Genomic DNA, 23,890 nt, shown 5'->3' on the forward strand with positions numbered 1-23,890 from the left:
TGAGAATCAGAGCCATGGCCCATGACATCACTCTCCTGCTGTGTCTGTGTGACCTCTGTGCTGTTGTGTGGACACCCCCCCCCCCCCCCCCCCTTTTCCTCCATAGCGATGCCTGTATGTCTGTGCATGTTGTGTGAGGGCTGCATAAATACTGTATATTCAAATGCAATGCTAGTATTACAAGAAGGAAGGTTACGTTAGTTTATGTGCAATTTTTAGTTAATAAACAAAACTGGAAAAGCTTGCAAAAAGCTCAAAGTTCACCAAGAGATAGACAGTAACAACAAGGATGCCCTGATTGACTTTTTTGGCTCCCATTTTGATACCAAGATTAAAATCCTTTGTACGAGTTTGAGACCTAATGCTGTTTTGTAATATTTGCATTTTAATAACAGCAAACTGCAACTAGAAGGCCTAATTTACTTCTAGTTTAGATCTACCTGGGTTAGTCCTGGTTTAGTCATAGACAGGTCACATTTCTCATAGTCTTGGTTTAGAAGATAGGTTTAGACATTTTTGCTAGTTTATGCTCATTTCTGTACTCTTTTAATTCTGATTCAGTATAGTTTAATCCTCATAGCTGTAACATAGCTGTGTTTTTGGTCTAATTTAGTCGTGGTTCAATTCTGTTCACTCTTGTATCTTGAGTGTAGTTTTAGGCTTTAGGGAGTCTTAATCTTGGTTTCATCTTGAATTTCCTCAAAATGTTGTAAATGACAGGAAGTTGACCCATGAATACATTGCACAATTTGACAGTTTGTTATAACAATATTCAAAAGTCCCTAATAATTTGCATTACATATTTTCCCGTTATAGTGCAGTCTAGATGTTATCCATATTAACTGAATGCTTGCAGTCCCTTCTCACCTACACACTTCTCCCTCTCTATATCTTAACTTCATTCACAGCATTTGCCTGCACCTCCCCTGTTTTCAGAGTACCTTGGCTTGCACTGACAAAGCACTGAGTGTGATACTGACATCCCTTTTGTCCACAGGGGGCTCCTAACTCAACCCCAGGACCACCTCACATAACAGTCTGCACCTCGTGTGGGGCCGCAGACATGCACTTGTGGCTTGTGTTTTGAAAATGTAGATTTAAGTGTTAGACACTGCATTTTGTATTTGATTATGTGTAATAATATGATGTTTTTTGTGTGTTTTGTTATAGACACTATCCCAGCACAAAATTCACTGTGGTGGCTGACACTCCAGAGAACCTTCGTCTTAAAGCGCAGTCGGAGAATCAGAGCACGGTAACCTCACATTATATCTTTTACAGAAGACCGATTGTGCTTGTTTCTGCTATATAGCTTTAATCTATGACAGCCGTGAATCATTGTTATAATTTGGATAAAATTGGCTATATCAATCTAAAATGACTTTATAAAAGAAACAAGTCCGCTGCCTTCCACATTAGAAAACTGCGGCGTCCAGCGGGTGCTGACATTGCCGTAAACAACACAATGCACCTTTAATTATACTTTTTATGGGCACCTGTCTACCTATACAAGTATGTACTATCCTGTCCCTCCCTAGAGTAATCACAAAACACTGCTACTACTGTTGCAGAAATAGCCAAGATATTTTGAGTTGAATGTTAAAAATATCTGTACAAACTGGGTCATGAGAACAGCTTTAATAAGGCTTGAGAAGTGGAATATCTGAACTGGCACCACCTTAGGTTTTGAGAATAGATTTAGTTCAAGATTCAAGGATTTATTGTCATTGTCACAAGTAACTTTTTTTTTTGTTAAATATTATTATTGTTTACATTTGTGTTCATTATTTTAATTTGTTGTGTTGATGTCTGTCTGGTTTGATGCAGATTTCTTTATCACATTATTACATTTAACACATATTTGTGAGGTACTTATCGCATGTAATATAACAACATGACATACAGGCAGAGGTAGACACAATATAAGGTGCAAATGTTCTGAATTGAATGATTTTTAAAAAAAAAATTGAACTCAGCATTGGTATTTGTGTATTAGTCACTGTCAGATGTCATAACACAGTGAATGGGAGCAGTCTTTAGTGGGCCGATGGGGTGGGGGTAGCTGTTACAAGTTGTGGGGATTGTAGGACAGATGGTGTTTTTCTACATGGTTTATGCATGCCTCAAACAATAAAAAGAGACCAACAGTGAGTGGGGACCTATACATTATTCCATTAGTTTAATTTTCGCATCACAATACCTAAATAATAAAAGGTAACTCGGTGACGTGATGTGTTAGCAATTAATACCCCGTACATGCAAAACAAAGCTAATCTGATGTAAACAGACATATAAAAGTACTTCACATTTTGATTTTTGTTTAGTTTTTTACTTACTTTTCCTTCTAAAAATCCTTCCTTCCTTCTATTATTTATGTTAGTTCTTAAAATTATATTTTAACCTGAATAATCACAATAGTCTGTGCGCACAATAACACCCGGCAACCTCACTGTTAGTGCTGCTACTTCCTATCCAATTTCATCTCTGTTTTTGTTGAGTCGTGATAAAATTAATAAATATTTAAAGATAAAGCAGTGGACAGAGAGATGTAGGTGGATGTCCACTGATGACATGTTAAAAAGTACACAAATAAAACACAATATTTCAGGAGAGGAAAGAGAGATGTTTGTGTTTAAATGCTAACGCTAAAGCAAATTTTGAGGCATAAATATTAAAACGACGCCACAAACTTACAATGCCAAAAAGTATTCTACATATACAGATAACTGGGTAGTCTTTACTTTAATTGATTTAAATTTTAATTGGTTGTTTATTATATATTTTACAATTTAAATAAACGTGTCCGTTAGCTTTGAGACCAAGGGAGCTAGCTAGTATGCTACTGTGTACAGAGCTAATTGTAGATTAACTAAAAAATCTTGACATCCCTACTCACGACCTTTTTGCTTTTTGCCTACTAGTCAAACTGCCACTCTGTCCACCACCACATGCAGAAGTTGTTTATTTGGGGAAATACTTTGTGACCCTGTTGCCATGGCAGCCAGCACGGAAGTCTGTCACACCTCATTACAAGACGTTTTCAGAGCACAAAACGAAAGGGGAAAAAACAGGAGGAGGATGGATGGAGTGATGACAAAAATGGAGAAGGAGGTGAAGGAGAGTCAGGAAAGCAGCGGTGCAGAAAAAACGGGGAGATAAAAGTCCAAAATCCCCCCGAGGACTGAGGAGGAAGATGCTAAAGGAATGCAAATATGAGAGGCAAATTCTAATGAGTTTGAGCTGGGGTTTGTCAGGGCTGTTTTTGAGGCTGTAAAATATGAATGAAGCAAGGAGACGAGGGATGTGGGAGGAGAGAGAGGAGACCTGTTACATAAAGGGATTTAAGAAGCAATATTGAATTTGTGTTAATGAATAGGTTTAAATGGGCAGTGTAGAGGTGAAATTGATGAGGAACTTCTGCTTGATCTTTGGCAATTTTAAAGAAGTCCTATTGTGCTTGAGCACATAGCATATATAGTTCTATGACACCCATAGATCATTACTTTATGATGTGCACATATTAACTCACAATTTTCATCTAAAATGGCATAATAAAAGAAACAGATCTGCTGACTTCTGCATTAGTAAACTGTGGTGCCCAGTGGGAGCTGAGCTGTAAACGTCATCACAACGAAGAGTCGGCAGCTCCTATTGATAGAGGTAAATCACGTTAGCCTGCTAATGCGATGCTATGAGTAAACAATAGCCAACTAAAAGTAAAGAAAAAATATCATAAAGCATTTGTTCACAATGCTGATGTGTATATATGGTGAGAGTTAGTTGTTAGCTTAGTGTACTTTATTATTTATCAGATATTAGTTTGTTGCTTCTCACATTAAAAAGCTGTTTTTAAATGATCACAAATTAGTGAAATTTGAAGTTGTTACAAAACCAGCCAAATAATTAATGACTGGTAGAGTAGCTGGCACTTCTCACATTAAAACTTTTTTTTTTTATAAGATTTTATAACCCATGCAAGAAACTGCAGTCTCTATAGCACACCTTGTTATTGTAGGCCTCTGTAATAAAAAATAAAATGACAATAACAAAAAATAACATAACTGAAATGAAAACAATTTAAAAGTGCACTATGGACATTTTCTGGTGTGGGGTTATTTCCTTTTTGTCACTATGGAGACGTTCTTGCATTACCAGGAATCTTCCATGCTAGCTTACATGTCTTTTTCTTAATTCTTCAAAAAAATTCTTACACATTCTTACTATGTGAGCAGGTTCACCTCTCCTGACCTGTAACTTGACCTGCTTGGAGTGTCACGATAACACATATTGAAGTACGATATAGAAAATAGAGACAATAATATGATAATAACTACTTTATGCCACTGACATAATAAGTAAATTTATCCCCAGAAAGTATTCTAAATATGATTAAAAAACACAAACTGCAAAGAACCTTTCCTGAATAGCTTTAGAATGACCTTGAGCTTTAACAGAACAAGTATAAGAGCACCACCATAGTTGTTAAATCATGCATATTTTACAAAAATCCATGTGTAGGCCTGGCTGTCATGATAACACATATTGAAGCATTGCTGAAGAAAATACAGAAGATAATATTGAAACAAATTTATGCCACTGACACTATAACACATCAGCAGAATTATTCCCAAAAAAGACTGTAAATGTTCAATACAGTTAAAAATACAAAGTACCGAAGTTCCTCACTAGTACAAGGAAAAGGTCACTCACGATAAATATTGACCCCCCCAAAAAATATTTGATCCATTTGCCATGTCACTTTTTATACTTTACTTATTTATTTACTTTACTTACATACTTTACTTACTAAATACATACAGTACTTACTTTACTTAGAAACAAACCTAGCAACTGTATTTCCCAGTTTAAACCAGGTCATAGTTATCTTGATTGCTGATAGTATGTTACTCTTGATCTTTGATTTGGGAAAAAGGGGAAAAGGCCTTGAATGGCTTTTAGCACATTAGCTGCAGGGAGTGAGTCATAAACACGTCACGACAGCACAAGGCGGAGGAGAGGAGGGGGGTAGGTAAGGATCTGTCTGTATGGATTAAGACTGGGATATGATTAAAAAAATAAATAAATAAAAATTCTGTTTGATAAGTCGGAATAACTTCAAAATTTTAAAAGGACTATTGCTATTACCTATTATTGTCTAAATCTCCACAGCTAATAATAGCAAATAGAGATGAGCCATTCAAGAGCTGATCAAGAGTTGATTCTACCAATGATTCTAGTGAAGGTGTATGGAGTTTAAAAACACAATGCGAGTGAATTATACAAAACACAACTCCATGTATATTTTTGATGAGCAAACAACAATAAATATAGTACAGAAAACTGTGTAACATGGGCCTTTTAACTATGTATGACTGTAGAACTGCAAAAAAAATGTAATTTTCAGGTTAATCAAGAAGTCATTTGATTATAAAGGCCCTTGAATGTGAGATTTTACTTCTTTTTTTAATACAAAATGTTACTGAGATGAACCTAAATGGATGTTGCTTGAGAACATTGTCCTGATTTAGTAAACAGACTATTAGATTAGAATGTTTTTATACAGAAATTAAAAAATTAAAACAAAAACGGATTATTTTCCAAGTCATTTCGATGAGTCATAAAACCTCTTCTCTAAGCTTATGATTTGAAGTCTGTGTACAGTAGGACTGTCATAACACATTTAGAAGTACAATATATTGCCGAAGAAAATATAGACGATAAACAATATTGAAACCAAACCATAAAGCAAAATTATCCCCCAAAAATAATGTAAACGTACAAAATTGTTATTGCAATAAATAAATAACAGAACACACTTAAGTAATTAGTTTGTGTTTATATATTATTGTTCATTTTATTATGTATTGAACGATAAATCAATATATATTTATTGCAACAGGTCTATGTATAACCCATATATGGTTATTAATTTTCCAAATTAGTTGAGTATTATTTCAATAATCAATTGGAATGTTTGATTTCAAAGCCACAACACCACACACACCACAAAATTGCATTAGCGTTTAACATTTTTCATATTGATACTTTGCAGCTGATACCATCAACATTCCCTTGGTGTGTGATGCTAACTGTAGGCACTGCTCTGTCTGAAGCTTTTTTTTTTTTTTTTTTACATAGTCGGACCAGAAAGAGCTGGTTTAGCTAGAATTACAACAGGTCAGATGATTTGTGCTGTTAAACAAGTCCAAACAAGTAATTTTTAGTTAGTCAATCTCACCATTTTTGTTGATAATCAAACACCTAAACAGAACTTGTGAAAATGTGTTTTTTAAATTATTATTATTTTGTTTGTTTTCTTGAGTTGTCAGACTGTTTCAACACTTTTTTTTTGGCAGTGCTTGTGTGCATTGTGTCACCATGGCAACTTCTGAACTCTCCACTATAGACATTAAGGCAGAACAATGTATTAATAGATAACATTTTATAAAATTTTAACTTTTAACCTCTGAACTTCTACCTTCTGTTTATTTAGTTATGTAGGGACATTCCTCCTCTTCGCCTCCTGGATCTAACCACAGTTTAATATAAAACTCAACTTCCACTCAACTTTCACTTTAGTCAGAGAAACTGCTCTGCTAAATAAGCCCTATAGGTTAAATTACTGCACATCAGCGCTGAGGTGGTATACTGTAATTCCCGATACTCATCTTGGGCTGCTGGGTGGACATTTCCGTCCCGTCCCAATTCAGGATGGCCCTTACATACCACATACACACACACAATGCACTGTCATACCTCTCAGATGACCATATATGGAGCTGCCAGTTGCCTAAATGCCCCGCCAAACAGGAAGTAAGAGTCACCTCAGTAGCAGCAGGCTAAATGCGTAGCTTTGTTTGCTAATATGATACGCCTCTGCCTAAAGTGAAAATGCCTTCTTAGTTTGGTCATGTATCTGCAGGGACTTCAAAGTGGACAATATTAAAACATGACTCATACAAAGTTCATCATAGAAAGTAGAGTATTACACTATTTTCTGATCTACCTGGAGTCGTGTTGTGTTTCATTCACTCAAACATGTGTGAATGAAACAAAACACAACTACAGGTATGTTTTTGTTGAGGTAACAACATTATGACATGACTTAACGCTCACAAGAGACAAGTTTGCATAATGTAAGACCTTTAAATGTGCTTATATGTAACTCGACCTGTTTGTCTGGATTGAAATGTTATTGTTTGCATATATTGTTTGCCAGGCGTTTTTTCTTGCACGGGAGCTTGCTTATTTGTTTGGAACATTTAAGACTGCAAAAATATTACATGACCTTTAAACATTTCTATTGCTGATTTTGTTATTGTATTTGTAGTACTCTTTGGCACACGTTGGCTGTCATTTTGGATTTATTTATTCTGATTTCCTGTATTTGTTTTGCAGGTCGCCTACAAAATGGACTTTGAGAAGAAAAAAGGGGTTTACAGGGCAGTCGTAGATACACCAGAGATGGAGAGACTCAAGAAAACGCAGCAACAAATCAGCGATGTAAGTTGCCAGATTTTTTTGTTTAGCTGCTAAAAGAGCTCACTTTTTGCAAGTTTGATGAGTATTACACACGCTCTCTTCAACATACCTGGCTTCAGAAATACAATGTGTGAAGCAACCTCTTTATTCCAGGTATTTGAGCAAATCTTGCCCCAATACAGATATATTGTATAAGCATCTCTTGAGGTCAAAGCAAGTCAGCTGTGTACCCTCTGCATGTAATTATAAAGTATCTTACTTTGCAATAATGAAGTGTTGTTACTTGTTGTTATAATTACCGTGATGATAAAACTATTCTCTGTCTTCTGAAAGTTGTGAAAAGTGCTTATAAACTCATCATGGTGAATAATTGATATGTTCGGAATTCATAAGGTATGTGAGGAATAAATTTGGACCACTGCAAAAAGTTGAAATTAACTAGTTCTGTTTGTTTTTTGCCAAATTATTTTAATCAGCAATTCTTCTTTATAAAACCACATAGGGTTGTCAAAAATAAATAAAAAAACACCAATTTTACAACTCATATTGTAACAAGTAGGAAAAAATAGTGTCTTTCTTGAATAGTTTTTGAATGGTCCTTTGAATGGTATTAGGACCACATAAAGGTAAAGCTACTATTACTTTTTATTTAGTTTTTTTCCTATTGTCTACAAAACAGTCCTTATCATTGTGGTATAGAAGTTGGTATATAGTTGGTATCTATGTTGTAATGTTTCCTCATCACAAACGTACCTGGAATTGTTTTTAGTGTCATTGTTGTTGTCATTTTTAACACAAACCCTGCATATTTAGACTGAGTTCTTCTCTCAAACTAAAAAACAATGTGTTCCACCTTGTTATGTCATATGGTAATACAGGAAGTGTTCCACTATATTTAAACTCTATACATACACCTTCACCAGAGTCATTTGAATAGTTTCGTCTCTGGAATTCCCTTCTCTATTGAACTAAAGGTAAAAGGAGCTGCTAACTTGAAAACTAGCGCTTCATGACATCACAAGGTGGAACAAAGCATTTTGAGCTTTGGAGATGTAGGCAGACGAATAATGCAGGATTACTCAAACGTCTGAATGAAACAAAACACAACTCCAGGTCTGTTTTTGATGGGTCAGTTTTGCATAATATAGGACTTTTAAATCAGGTTTGTAGCATAACATAACTAAAACCTCATAATAATATCTACCTCTTCCTTGTTCAAACTAGCCCACTGTAACCTTCAGAAATTCCCTCTAATATTGTTTTCCGGATGGTTTGTTGGCTGTACTCTCCCCTCTGCTGTCCCTTAGCTGCAGTTATTGATTGTAGTATTCTCTGTAAATACCAAGCAGTGTTGAAGAAATACATGCACACTCTCCCAGACTGCTTAGGTCAGCTGTGGAGATTATTTGCATGGAAAACTCATTACCAGTCATTGCATATTAGAGCTGGGCAATATCGTCTAGATGAGATTTTGACATTGTTATCTTCAAAATTAGAATATTGCGTTGCTAAAACACTTTAAATGTAAAAAGATCATAAACTTGCTGTGTAATCTTTCAAACAAGGGTGTGCATTAAAGACTTTACTTTAATGTCCAGTATTACACAAAATGGACTCTTTTGAGCTTTTAGCCAAGTTATAATGTTGTTACCTCATCAAAAAATGAGTAATGGTGTAATGGTTCAACCTGCTTGTCTCCCTCGTGATAGATAGGTTTAATCTGTACTGTGGAACATTTTAGATAAGGCAATAACATCTCTACGGAGAAATGGACACAAGCAGGTGGCAGACCATCTACTAGAAATGTTACGCAGTGCACCTTTTAAATCAAACACTGATTTCTTTTCTTTTCTTTTCTTTTTTTTTTTTTTTTTTACATTTTTCTAGCCCTTTTACACATGCACATAACCAGCTCTGCAGCCCGGCCTGTCTAATTGTATAATGAGTGTGGAGGGCACTGGCTAATTATGGCTCTCTTTTGATGAGGGATTTGTGTGTCTGAGATCAAGGGAAAATGTGGTGAGAAAAAAACATGCATACGATTGAATTGGGGACTTCAAATCTAAATAAAATGGTTATTGATTATGTTTTTGATCAATAAATCAAATCGGGCCCATTACAAGCAAATTACAGAGTTATTTCATGTAATAATGACAGATTTTTTTCATTTCAAGGATGCAGAATGACCTTCATGAATACATGCTACATTTGCTTCATCCATACATTTTTTTTGTGGTCTTCCTCATGGCTTGTGTTATGTATTATTCTCAACATATTTTCTAGATAAATTTAAATTATTTATTACCAAAACATTAAATATTTGTTGTCATAGGGTTAGGTTTAGGATTTGTTTCATTTCTCTGTTTTTATTACTTGAAAATTAATTAAAAACTTAAATTCTTACTATGAACAGGCTTCTGACCTGTAACTTGGCTCAGTGGCTTCACTTGCTCGTCTCCAAAGAGATTGGCTTAATGGCTTACTGATGAACATTTCAGGAAAAGCTATAACATCTCCGTGGAGAAAAACAGATTCCTCATCAAAAAAGTTGCACAGTGCACTTTAAAGATTCTATATTACTCAAAATCAACTCTTGTGAGCTTTTAGCCACAAGAGCGGTTGCCTCCTCAAAAACATACCCGCAGTAACTTTATTATTAGTCTGTCTACATCCCCAAAGCCCAAAATGCTCTTTTTGACCATGTGATGTCAAGTAGTGGTAGTTTTAAAGTTAAGAGCTTAGTTCAGAGTGGCAATTCCAAGGCTGAAATCATCCAAATGTCTTTTCTAGTGAATGTGTGTGGAGTTTAATAACACAGTGGAGCACTTCCTGTATTACCACATGACATCACAAGGTGGAGCAAGGTATTTTCTGTTTGAGAGAAGAACTCAGCTTAAACATGCAGGGTTTGTGTGTTAAACATGTGTGAATGAAACAAAACACAGCTCCAGGTATGTTTTTGATGAGAAAAACATTATAACGTAGATCAGAAAATAGTGTAATATGGGCCCTTTAAAGCAGAAGTAGCAGTAACTTGGCTTGACCTTACTTGACACCCAACACTCTTTCTTTGTACTTTTACTTCTAATGAATATTTTAACAGTACTCCTAACAGGTGTTTAGTGGTAGACAGTTGTTGCAATATTTATGTACCTACACCTCAACCCTTTTGAAAACCTGAAATCTGACTCGGGCGTGGCTACTTTAGACTGTTACATTTGCTCATCCCATCTGCTTAAGATACTGCAATCTGCTTTACAGTCTTAAATGTGCACTGTGTCACTTTTTGGTTGGTGGTTCGTCATCTGCTTGTTTATGTCATTGCTGTGCCTGGAATGTTCCACAGTATGACATTGAACAGCTCTTCTTTACATTTACTAAATTACAGGTGGTTTTATAGCTCAAAAATGCCTAGAAAACAGGCATTGTGACTGTGGTCTCCATGAAGATAGAAAGTTTTAATACCATACTGTGAAGCATTTCAGACAAAGCAATAATAGCTCCATGGAGAAAAGCATTTGACGGACCCTCCACCAGAAAAGTTACACAATACACCTTTAACAGTGTAACATATTGCACTTTGAGAAAACAGATCTTCCCACTCACTGAGCGCACTGTCCTTCGCAAAAAAAACACTCAATTCGGTCCAACTAAAGACTGAATCAGACTCTTTAACTTGCTCCTAGCTCACAGTGGGCTCATTGAGTGTGAGCCTGACAGGACAAACTCTGGGCTGTAAAGTCTAGAGTGACCCACAGTTAGTCACACTGTTTAGAGCCCAGTTACTGAGTACTTTCATAGAGGAGTCAGTGAGTTTTGTGTTGCAGCTGAATGCTTCCTTTGACACGTAGTAATGCAATTGTTTCCTGTTTCATCATTGGCTATTTTTAACGGCTGAGGAGAAAAGTTTTATGTGTGTATGTACTGAGGAGAAAAAAAATGCTAATTATATACATTTATTTATTTATTGGAATCATTATCAGTTCGTAAATTGCAAATAGTACCCAGTCATTGTTATCTGGACTATATAGTAGTAGTGCTTTTTTTTTTTTTTTTTTTTTTTTTTTTTTTATTTGAACAGGAATACAAGTATGTCCCTGAGATGTACCCAACCAACAAAACATCTCTATTCACAGAGCTAAGGCCTACTGATCATGGAACATAACTTCAATTTCATTAACTGCCCTTTCCCCAAATTCACTACAGGGCTACAAAATTGATTATTACAAATGATTCCAAATATATTACACAATTTTTGTTCTCTTCAGAGATCAGGGTGGACAAGCCCTGGAGTCTCATTTTAAGATCCACTTTTATTCCCTAGCTTTTAACACTTTAATTTTTTTTAATTATTATTATTTTTTAATATTTCATAAATTTAATTTATTGTTATTCTATGGGTTTGCTTTTACTTGACTGGGTTTAGTGATTTTAGAACTGGCAAGGTTAAATAGAGCTTTGATACTCTTATGTTTTTTAATACCTTTTTTTCAATGTTATCTCTAATTTTTTATTTTTATTTTATTTTATTTTTTTTTTCCCCAAGAATTATTCAGGCAGAAATTGTGTGCTAGGCGAAATGCTTAACCTCTTCCTCCTTTCGTTAATAACACTAGGAAACACAAAGGCATTCAAGCAACAGTTAGTTTCCTCTTTTCCGCTTCACCTGTTTGCAGTGATGTGGCACCAGGGGTTGCTATGGTGACTGCTACTTCCTGTCTCTGATATGTCACTTCCTGTCACTGTCAAAGCCTCTGCTGCCTCTGCTGCCTTCAGGCTTTGAATGCAGCCCCACCTTTTCTCACAAGGCCACAGCAAAGTGGAAAGGAGCTCTCTGCTGGGCAAAAAAGGAACTTCACTCTATTTTATGGTAATAAATGTGTAATGAAATGTTTATTTTTCTGTTTCAGATCAAGTACCATGCGGATATGGAGAGGGATAAGGGCAAATATTCATCACCAGCCGCCCATACCATGGGTATGATTTTTAAACATTTCTGTATATGTTTCTTTGAAAATATCTGCATGTTTTATCATCAAGGATCCAGTGTGTGACAAGCATGTAAGAATGTAATTTAGTTTGTAATGTAATGTAATTTTAGAATAACAGCAGTTTTATTTAAAAAACAAAACAAAAAACACACACACATCACACTTTCTGTATATAGGGAAATGAATTTATATTGCGTAAGAGTAGTTGTGCTTTGTTTCATTCACACATCTTTAATACACAAATTTTCCTGCATATTTTCTTAATTTTTTTATCAATGAATACACCTTTCCTAGAATCATTTGGATAACTTCAGCCATTGAATTGCCTAACTCTCTACTGAACGAGAGGTTAAAGGTAGATGTTAAATTGAAAACTACCTCTAGATGACATCACAAGGTGGAACAGAGCATTTAGGGCTTTGGAGATGTAGACAGACTGATAAGAAATGATCACTCAAACATGTGAATGAAACAAAACGCAACTCCAGTTATGTTTTTGTAGAGGTAAAAGCATTTTAACATGAAATACGCTCACAAATATCAATTTTGTGTAATACATGTATTAATCAAGTAAGTCACTACAGTCTTGGACACTTGAAAATGCTGATTCCGTCTTTTAATTTTCCACTGGTGCTGTTTTGTATGACATTTGTATGAAGATATTTGCTCTTGTGTGGCTATTATGTGGTATCAAAATTTCTCAGGCAGGTGAAGATTCAGGGCTGCAGTTTTTGTCTTCTCTCAGACATAAGAAGCATTGTCTGGGAGGTTGTGTAACAAGAAATTAAAGCAAGTTTTAGCTTGTTTTTCACTACTCACTTTGAGGAAAAAAAGAAGGCTGTTTCTAAAATTCTCATTAGAGGCACAGGATTTATTTAAAGGTGCATTGTGTATCTTTTCTGGTGGATGATCTGTCAAATGTTTTTCTCCATGGAGATGTTATTGCTTTGTCTAGAATGTTCCACGGTATGACATTAAACAGCTCCACCTTACACTTATTCAATTACAGGTCATTTTATAGCTCAAAAATAACTAGAAAGACAGGCATTCTGACTGTGGGCGGTGTTGCCTCTCCACAGATCTCACCTGTTACTTGATCTGGTTTGGTCTTCATGAAGATAGAAAGGTTTAATAGGTAGAGCTGTGTAAAGTCATATTGTGTAACATTCCAGGCCTGGCAATGATATAGCCATAGAAACAGGCAATCTAAAAAGTTACATAGTGCACAATTAAATGAACTCAAGAATCAATCCAGTATTATTGTTTAACCAAATATGTGTTCTGTATATCTGTTTGGATATACTGTATTTCAGTTAAAATGTGGTATTAATGTGATTTCTTATTTTCTCTTTTCTCAGACAACCACCGAGGCTCTGCACCCGCTCAGAGCTACTACCAGGAACAGCCATCTCGCGCTGCTGCCACTGAACGTGCCCCTGAGTGTGCCCCTGAGACTGCCAGTGCCGCAGGGGTGAGACCTCATTTACTCTTTTATTGTGTTGACTTAGACAAACTTTATTAGCTAACTGTAGGCTCTACTCTGTCTGAAGCTCTGTTACTTAAATTCGACTTTAAACTAAGTTTTCATACTCTGGCCATAAATTGACTTTGTTGTAACTACAACAGAAGCATATAGCATTAGCCGACTCTTTTTCATTTAAATTTTTATCTTTTTGTTGAAAATTTTACACCTAAACAGGACCATAATTTGGCCTCTGCAGATCTGTTGTTTAAATCAATTTTGGATTTTTTCTTGAGTTTTCAGGCAATCTAAAGATCTGTGCTTGTTAATGTGTGCATTAGGCCACCATTGTAACTACTGAACATTTCGCTATAGAGATACATGTAGAACACCCCCAGCATGATGTCACTGCAAAGTATCAATCAATCTCAAAAAGTTTCTAACAACAGGGAAATAAATACTGGCTATGTTTTCAGAGTCTTTATCTTCCCAAAATGTTTTAACCTGTACTAATCTTTTTAATCTACAAATTTTCATTTTGGTGCCCTCAGATTGTGTTAAACAGTGAAACAGGGACAGCTACCATGTATTCCACAGAGATTCATTATCCAAAATTACCGAAAGGGTGTCATCTTTATCACCCATTTATCTGTGTTTGTATCTTATTCCGCCCCCACCCACTTTCACTTCTAACTGCTACAAACTCGACCTTCTGATGTGGTTGAAACTTCCGGATAAGCATGACTCCCATTCATTTAAAGGTTGTATAGAGGATTTTCCAAGGAACGAGAAATCCAGCGACTGTTTGTCCTTTTTCAAATGTTGCGCATGCGTGAAACCACCCCCCCTCACCTACAGCTCCCTACATAGAAACGCCTCCTCCCGCCTCCTCGTTACGCCAGAAACAGGTTTGTTTACAGCCGGTGCGCTGCACATGACTTGTAAACAACTAACTACAGTGTTGGTTAGGCAAGGCGGAGAAGTGAGGAGCGGGGGGAGCGGGTGCGTGGACATTTCGTGCGCGGACGAGAAGTGAGGAGCAGGGAGAAGAGCGGAGCAAGGAGCAGGGAGAGGAGAGAGGAGAGGGGAGCGGTGCGCGGAGATTCCGTGCCCGGAGAAGTGAGGAGCAGGGGGAAGAGCGGAACGGCAGCGGGGACAGGAGCAGGAAGGGGTGCAGAGAAGGTTGCGTGGAGATTCAGTGCGAATGAACTAGCTACAACACGCAGCAGCAAGCGGACTCTTTCTTTGCCTTGAAAATTACGTTTTCAGACATAGGATATCGCATCGTGTCCTGAAAAACGTTTGACTAGCTCTTGGAAATAAAGTACGTTTTCATAATAAGCAGAAGTGACCTGTCCAGGAGTAATTTGGCGACCAGTGCGTCAGTCTTTAGACCCTGCGTCTGCTTCAGTTGCGCCATCGCTGGAATGAATCTTCAAGAATCACCTTAGTTTGGCTTCGCTGCTTTTCCCCTTGTCTTCTTCTTTCAGCGACCTCAAAAACGGACTTTCTTTTGCGGCTAACTGCTCCTGGATTCTTGTCTGCCATTGCAACAAACTTTGTGCGAACTGCGAGGAAGATATAGGTAAAAAAAAGCCGCTAAGAACTGTTGCGTTGGTGGAGTAAACAGCGTCTGTGGATCTTGCGTCTGTGGACTGCGTGACAGGCGTTCGTAAACCACGTACCGGCGGCGCGCAGGCAAGTCAGTTACGCTAGAAACGTAGGGAGTTTGATTGACAGCCTGTCAGCTAACAGATAACGAGGCAGTGTCGTTATCTATTGGCAAATGTTTAGCCCCACCACGTCCAGAGTTGATGAATTTTTATTCTCTTTTTTTTGGTCATCATAATTACAAGGCTACTGCACCTCTATAATGCTATCATTGACAATTTGAAACAAAAAAAATCCTCCATACAACCTTTAAATAGAGTAAAAAAAAAAAAAAAAAACTTTCTTTACTACTTTCTTTAGTAGATTATCAATGCATTGTTGACTTGTTGATGAACATTGGGCATTTTACACAAATTAACCTATTTTATATAATTTTTAGCTGCAAAACTTTTCTCAAATTCTCCATTGAAATGTATGGGACTTAACCAGAAATGTGGCAAGGAGGCTGAGTGGCTAGCACTCATGCTTCACAGCAAGAGGGTTCCGGGTTGCCTGTACCTTTCTGTCTGGAGGTTGCATGTGCCTGGGTGGGTTTCCTCGGGGCACTCTCGTTTCTCCCAAACAATCCAAAAACATGCACCATAGGTAGGGAAAAATCCTTCAGCTAAGGTAGTCCTGACCAAGCCAAGCAACAAGATCATGGAGATGCTGCCTAAAAATTTGCCAAACTGGGAAAAAAGTGTGAATGTTTTTGCCAAAATCTTAACGATACACTGTGCAACTTTTTGTTTAGGGGTCCATCACTTTCTTGTTTGTATTGATATGTCATTGTTCTGCTTTGAATGTTCCACAGTATGACATTAAACAGCTTTACATTTATGCAGTTACAGTTGGTTTTGTAGCTCAGAAATATTTTGAAAAATGGGTATTCTGACTATGAGCGGGGTTGCCTGTCCACAGATCTGTAACTTAGTCTGGTTTGGTCTCGATGAAGATAGAAAGGTTTAATTCCAGACAAAGCAGTAACATCTCTGGAGAAAAACATTTGATGGACCCCCAACAGAAAGTTACACAGTGCACCTTTAACTGTGTTTTAGTAAAATTAGTAGTAGTACTTTAATTGTGTTGTCAGCCCTATGCACAATAATACCAGAATGACATTCCAGGGGCTTGTGATGTCTTCTGGGATAATGTGAATATACCAGAAAAAGACATAATGCATCTTCTTTAGAGTAATTGAGTTTTCCTTTGTTCCAGAAACGATACCGGGCGCTGTACGACTACTCTGCTGCAGATGATGATGAGGTTTCCTTCATGGAGGGAGACGTCATTGTGGGAGCTCAGCATATCGATGAAGGCTGGATGCACGGCTGTGTGGAGCGCACTGGCCAAGTGGGCATGCTCCCCTCCAACTACGTAGAGCAGATTTGAGCCACGAACGAGAGAATGAAAAGAGAGAAAAAGAGAGATAGAGTCTAGAGGAGGGAGGAGAAAGCAGTTAAGAAAATACGCCCAGTGCCATCTCATCTTAATCTTAACATCGCTTTCTATTGATTTTATACTGTTTTGTTAATCTCCTTCACCATTTTCTTCCCGTCCTGTTTGCCTTGCTCACCCCATCCACCTTAAATATGTCTTTTCCTTTGTGTCTTCTGCCTGCCTTTTCCATCTGTGAGCGCTGGGGTCTGTCTCAAGTATGGATAACAGGCATCCTTACATATTTTATTCTTCTTGTGTTTGGAAATATGAAACTAATTGATCGTTGCATTGTGGATTTCTGCTATCCCTTGCACTTAAAACTAAACACATGCAAATTATAACATAGACTTAATTAACATGCATTTCCTTCAGATATTAGTGTGCAAATGGTTTAAGCTGGATTGGGTTGCTTTATACTTAAAAAAATTGAGGAAAAAACAAACAAACAAAAAATGGCATTTATGTGTTATCTGCTCATCTTGTAACCCTATGTTTAGATTGTGAGAGGGAGGGGGGGCGTTCAGATGTAATACATGTATTTTCGATTGTATTTTGAATCATAAGAACATAGTCTAATACTATTTAACGGCTACTTTTACAAAAATAGTTTGTATGTATTTCAGGCATTAACTCTCCCCTCAACTTAAATTTGACAAATTAAGAAAGGCGCACGCAACCGATATTTTAAAAGCACCCTATGTAACTTTTCTGGTGTGGGCCCCTTCACCTGCTTGTTTCCATGTAGATGGTATTTCCTGGAATGTTCTACAATATGGCATTAAGTGTAGGCCCTATTTAGCGTGCTTTTAGTCAATAACAGCTGGTTTTAGTGCTCAAAAACATGCATTCTTACTATGAGCGCTGTCTCCTCTCCAGAAATCTTACCTGTAACTTGGCCTGGTGGTGCCTTTAATGTCATACGATGGTCCATTCCACGCCCTTCAACAGAAAAGTTACGTAGTGTGCTTTTAAAGCGTTCTTATGTACTTGCTAAAATCATTTGCACAATGCTGAATGGACATATTATAGTGATTTTCATATCTATTTTTGCAGCTCAAACTTGGCTAGACTGGAAACAACAGTGAAGAAACTCAGTATATTAACCTTAGCTTCTTGACTTGTACATTCCTTTTTAATATTTTTCCTCAATAATACGCCACTTCAATATAATTCAAGAGTTTTTAATATATTTATATGTGGACAAATAGACGTCTTAGGTTCAGCACTGCATCATGGGTTGTAAAACTGGATAATGTAGCTTCACAGGAGAGCAAAAGCTAACACGATCTAGAGGCTTCAGGGACAAGTTTAGGGGACACTGTCAGTCCACCTTAAAACAGCCTCACTGGAAATTCCACCTTAGGTTAGTGTGGATTTAGCTACAATCTTTTATTCCTGTCTTTGCCGCCTGGATGCCTTCAGTCTTGGAAATTAATCTGAAATTGTTGATTGGTGATGGACACAGCTTAACCTAGTCCACATTAAGAAATTCTAGATACTCTCACTGTTCATTTTAAAGGTACACTCGTTTGCGTTATTTAAAAAAATAGATATTTACAAAAAAAAAAATCACAAATTAATTTCAATAATTTGGTTGTTTGGTTAAATTTAAGCAGATTTGTCATTCAATCCTGCTATCTACTTCTTAAGCATTTACATTGGAACTAGTGTACCTAATAAAATGGCCACAGTCTGTACATTGTGTTGTGTATAGAGGACAGGGCCAAGCACAACTCAATATTGTAGTCTTAATTTTTCTGTGATTTAACATTCCTCTCCTGATTTCTTGAGACGTGGGTTCAGATCTTTGCTGTGACTTTTATTTTGTTATTTTGTGTTTTTTTTTTTTCCACCAACACGTTTCCTTGTTAAAATGAAAGAATTGCCAGAACCAACCATTAAAATACCTTCTTAGACACAGTATTAAACCAATAACTTGTGTAGCTAGATTATGTTTGAATCTAAGATAGCTACAGATAATAATAAAGTCTTATAAATATTAAGGATACGCTATGTTACTTTTCTGGTTGAAGGTCTGCCACCTGCTTCTTGTCTCTATGGAGATGTTGTTGCTTTGCCTGAATGTTCCACAGTATCGCATTACAAGTTACCAATCTTGCATTTATTACAGGTGTTTTACATGCACACTGTACTATGAGTGGGATCACCTCTTCACAGATCTGACGTACGTGGCCTGGTGAAGTCACTCGCTTGTTTCCATGGAGATATAAAGGTTTAATAGAGCAGGTGGCAGACTCTCAATTTTAAAAAAGATATGTAGTGTAGCTTTAACTTTAACACACATATTAACAAGAGCAATTTTATTGGTGGTGATCACTGAGATATAAAGGTTGTTCCGAGAATACAATGTAAAGCATATATTTTGCTGGCAATTTCACAGACAATGCTGTATTGTCCATTGTTTTGATACCGCAATTCTGTGAGTAAAAATAATTCACTTTTAAATACCTTTAGCATAGTGGTGTAAATATCTCACTATCTCAGCCCTGGCCATACAAGTCAATGTCTTTTGGTTTTTGGGTGTCAAATCTCCAGCTTTCTTAATAAAAAAAAAAAAAAAATCTTGGCTCTCACTATGTAGCTAGATGACTTTGTACAATTATATGTATCATAATGATGAGTTAGGGAATTATTTTACAGGTTGTGGTGCTCGGGGATGTGGCTGCCTACATAAAAAAAATAATGGTTCCAATATTTTTGTGAAAATGGGTCAAAGAAGATTGCAATTTCTTTTTTTTTTCTTTTTTTTTAAAGAATGCATAAAAAACATCAGTGTGGTGCAAGTTAGTGTTCATAAAAAATGCAACTTTATAATGTCATGAATTGTGGAAAATTTTGAATTGTTTTGGTGAAATAGATCGCAAAACTAAATGAAAGAACTTACTGTGTGTATGTATGCCTGTATTCATTGAAAAAATGCAAAACTAGATCATAATGTTGTTTTCTGACTGGTAATTTGGAGATGACCATTCAAAACAATTCATCAGTTTCACCAAATTCAAAATGTAACTTGTCTGTCGGTTGGATGATATGAAAGTGACAAGAGGCAGCCAAGATTGCGTGGATTCTGTTGGGATTTTGGAAAGCTATCGTAGCTTCGTCAAGTCAGGACAAGTTGTATGTTTTGACCTAAAAAATAGTCAGGATTATAACACTTTTTCACCAAATATCGCTGTCTACTGAAATACCATGCCATCTCATTATAACCGATGTCCCTTCATTGTCCATTTGTCTGTTTCACCCTTCCCCTTTTGAGATCACTGTAAACTCCTATCCTCCTATGAACTAAAAGAAAATCTTTCCTCACATCCATCGATGAAACTGGTTTAAAATTGTAGACTTTACAGAGAAAATGTAATCCAGTTTTTGTGCATTCCATTTTTAATTTCTTTTTGATATATATTTTTGTTTTTTAATTAAATAGATGACCATAATATGCATACTGATCACATAAACTCAAACATAAACAGCATATGCATAACGGACCTGGTCTCATCTCCTATCGCCGTGTTACAGCACATCAAATTGTACTGATGATTCTGCAGATTCAATAAAATGTCATTTTTCTCACACTGTGGTCTTTGGTTTACTCCGAGGTCTGAAAACACAGGTTTGGGCGGCTATGGTGATTCTTTTTTCACATATTTTAAAAGTGCACTGCATAACATTTCTGGTGAAGGGTTGGCCACTTGCTTGTCTACATGGAAACTATTGCTTTGCATAGTATGGCATTAGAGTTTTGGATTCCCATGGAGACAAGCAGGTTCCCCACTGATCACCCTGTACTTGCCATGAAATCTCCAAAATGTAGATTCACAAAACCGGATCATTTCTATTAGTGATTAGACCCATTCTTGTATTACAACGAAAAGCTGTTAATTTTAGCTGACCTCATCTGTATTAAACATGTTTAGTCTATAGAATGTTGTGTTATAATCTGAAATTGTGTCTGCATCCTTCTTTGGGCTGTTAGGTTACACATAATTGCCCTAAAATCATGATTTATTACTTTGTTGTTGAGAATAGGGGTGTGGTACCATGGTCCTTTAATCTTTTTCCTAATGTATGCATTGAAGACAGTGAGTAAAATGTTACTTCAAAGTCTAGTTATGTACTTTGTAAGATGATATCCAAGCTGTATATTATTTGATATTAGGCTAATCTGGTGTAAATAGATGCAAGTAACATTAAATTAAATTACATTTTCTTATACTTTTTGTATACTTAAGCTTTATTATGGGAGTTGCTTTAGTGCATATTTATAATGTAGTCTATTATTAGGCCTACTCATAAACGCATCAAAGATTCAGACGAGTGCAATCCCAATCCTTTGTACTGAGTGACTTCATGGCTTTTCCATTTTTCATCAAAAGCGCAGTTCCTCGCTTTTACATTAACATTTATATTACATACCCTAGATGAATAGAGTGCATTACAACATTACCAAGATCCACAAGGCTCTATTTTGTAACCCCTTTATTTTTTATTCTCGTAATTTCGCTGAAGACAGAGGATGGGATGGGCGAGGCGTGCGTCCTTACGTAAACTCCCGACTGTTTCCGATCTTCTCCGATCCTGTGCACCGGCCGTCGCTCTGTTTGTGCCGCTCGCCTCTGCTCCGACTCTATTTCCATCATGGTGGACATTTTGATGCTGATGTTCTTCGCCATCATGGGCCTGGTCTTCCTCTCCTACATCATCTATATGCTTTAAGGATGACGAAGATGATGCTGCGATGAAGACAGGAGATCCGGAGCCCCCAGGAGTGCTCGTGCACCGTGGGGATGTGCGCTTCCGTGTCCCGCATCTGTGGCTGCCATCATGGACAACGGTGCGTGTGTGTTAATTGTAAACATATGCTATTAAACAGGATCGGGCTTTTTAGGGCTACAACAAACGGATACATTAAATAGAAGAGGTTTAAAGAATGTACATAGATCCATTCAACTGAAGGTTAAGACATGAATTTGGGTTATCTGTTGTTTTTTTTCCCCATACTTTTTGAACCAACTGGACTAATATTTAGTTTTATGCTATATGTATATAGCCTAATGGTCAAACAACAACATTACTGCACAAATAAATTAAGGTTTCTCTTAGATTTGTACAGAATTATAATTTTATTTTGCACCAGAGAAGGTTGCATCAATAACACCTGACTAGGGAGCATATCATTTAAAATGCAGAAACATTATCCACGTCAGTGAATGTGAATCCATGAGTCTAGTTTAGCTTTAGTCACACATTCAAGTGAATACAGGTTTTGACTTTGACTTTCCCCCCTTTGTCATAAATCACTTTTTTTTTTTTTTTTTTTTTTTTTTTTAACAAAAATTATAACACATAAAATCCAGAAAACTCTCAATATGACCCTGTCTCATTTGGCTGGAAGTGTAGATACCATAATTCACTTTGAAAGGTCCTTCAGGTCCACTTTTAAAGTGACTCTTGTGAGCTTTAACCCATGTTATCCCATGTTGTTGTTACCTCATCTAAAAAAATGGAGCTGTGTTTTTGTTTCATTCACACATGTTTGAGTAATCCTGAGTAATCCTTGAGTAATTGAGGATTACATCTCCAAAACTGAAAATGCTCTGTTCCACCTCGTTATATCATGAAGCAATACATTTCAAGTTAACAGCTACCTTTTACCTTTAGTTCAGTAGAGAAATGATTCTCGTGAAGGTGTATGGAGTTTAAAAACACAGTGGAGCACTTGTTGTTACCACATGACATCACAAGGTGGAAATATGTGTTTTCAGTTTGAGATTAGAACTCAGCCTAAATATACAAGATTTGTGTGTTAAACATGTGTGAATGAGACAAAATTCAACTCCAGATACGTTTGTGATGAGGAAACAACATTATAACATAAATCAGAAAATAGTGTAATATGGGCCCTTTAAAGGTTAACCATGTAACTTGCTTGTCTCCATGGAGATGTTATTGCTGTGCCCGGAATGTTCCACAGTATGGCATTAAAGTGTCTATCTTCATGGAGACAAGCACGTGCCGCCAGCAGGCCATATTAGGGGTCAGATTTGTGGAGAGGCAACCTTGCTGACACTAAAATGCATATAAAGACACTGGTGACTGAATGATGAAAATTGATATATTACTGTGAAGCGTGCATGTTTTTGATGATGACTGTGTTTTTTGTATTTTATGGAGTTTTGTGCTGTCAATATAAGACATTTTCCCATTTGATCATTATAGATTTTCAATATTTTTGTTTATTTCATTCCAGGGAGAAGAGCTGAACCATGCTGTGCTGTGATGTGATGTGGTCTTCCTACACGAGATCTCCAGACTCGAGAAGGCTGTGAAGACAAAATCATGAGCTGAAGCCAAACTTTGCTTCCCTTTAATCTATTTCTCAACCCATCCACCCTCTGTCAACACCCGTATTACAGTATTGACTATTTCATGGTGAAGTTATACCTATTCAATTCTATTAGACCCTTAAAACTGCACTGTGTAACTTTGCTTCTCTTCTGGAGATAATGCCTGGAATGTTCCACTGTATGGCATTACACTTAGACAGCAGATTAGACAGCAGATGACACCACAGGGCCAGGTTACATGTCTGATCTGTGGGGAGATGAGCCCACTCATCGTAAGAATGCAAGTTTTTAGATCAGTAAAAACCCCTGTTAATGCCATACCAGGACATTCGAGACAAAACAATAATATCTCTATGGTAACAAGCAGGTGGCAGAACCTTTACCAGAAAAGTTACACAGTGCACCTTGAATAATATATTTTGATTTCACCGCTTTCTTTGTAGATTTCTTTTCAAGGGGTGATGCACAATTTGCCTTTTAATAGCACTACAAACATGTCT

The 23,890-nt window shown here is 36.8% G+C and overlaps 1 protein-coding gene across 1 annotated transcript in view; it reads left to right on the plus strand.

The window, feature by feature from the left end:
- Nucleotides 1-20,616, plus strand: part of LOC110159277 (LIM and SH3 domain protein 1-like) — a 49,798-nt gene extending 29,182 nt beyond the window's left edge. The window contains exons 3-7 of the mRNA XM_020923826.2: nucleotides 1,171-1,255; nucleotides 7,399-7,503; nucleotides 12,393-12,459; nucleotides 13,832-13,944; nucleotides 16,804-20,616. Of these exons, the coding sequence (XP_020779485.1) occupies nucleotides 1,171-1,255; nucleotides 7,399-7,503; nucleotides 12,393-12,459; nucleotides 13,832-13,944; nucleotides 16,804-16,977 (544 nt within the window). The 3' untranslated portion in view covers nucleotides 16,978-20,616. The remainder of the gene's footprint in view (nucleotides 1-1,170; nucleotides 1,256-7,398; nucleotides 7,504-12,392; nucleotides 12,460-13,831; nucleotides 13,945-16,803) is intronic.
- Nucleotides 20,617-23,890: the final 3,274 nt, after the last annotated feature.

Source organism: Boleophthalmus pectinirostris, unplaced genomic scaffold, assembly GCF_026225935.1.
Source record: "Boleophthalmus pectinirostris isolate CB_2022bp ecotype Guang Dong unplaced genomic scaffold, ASM2622593v1 HiC_scaffold_17, whole genome shotgun sequence".
Classification (NCBI taxonomy): Eukaryota; Metazoa; Chordata; class Actinopteri; order Gobiiformes; family Gobiidae; genus Boleophthalmus; species Boleophthalmus pectinirostris.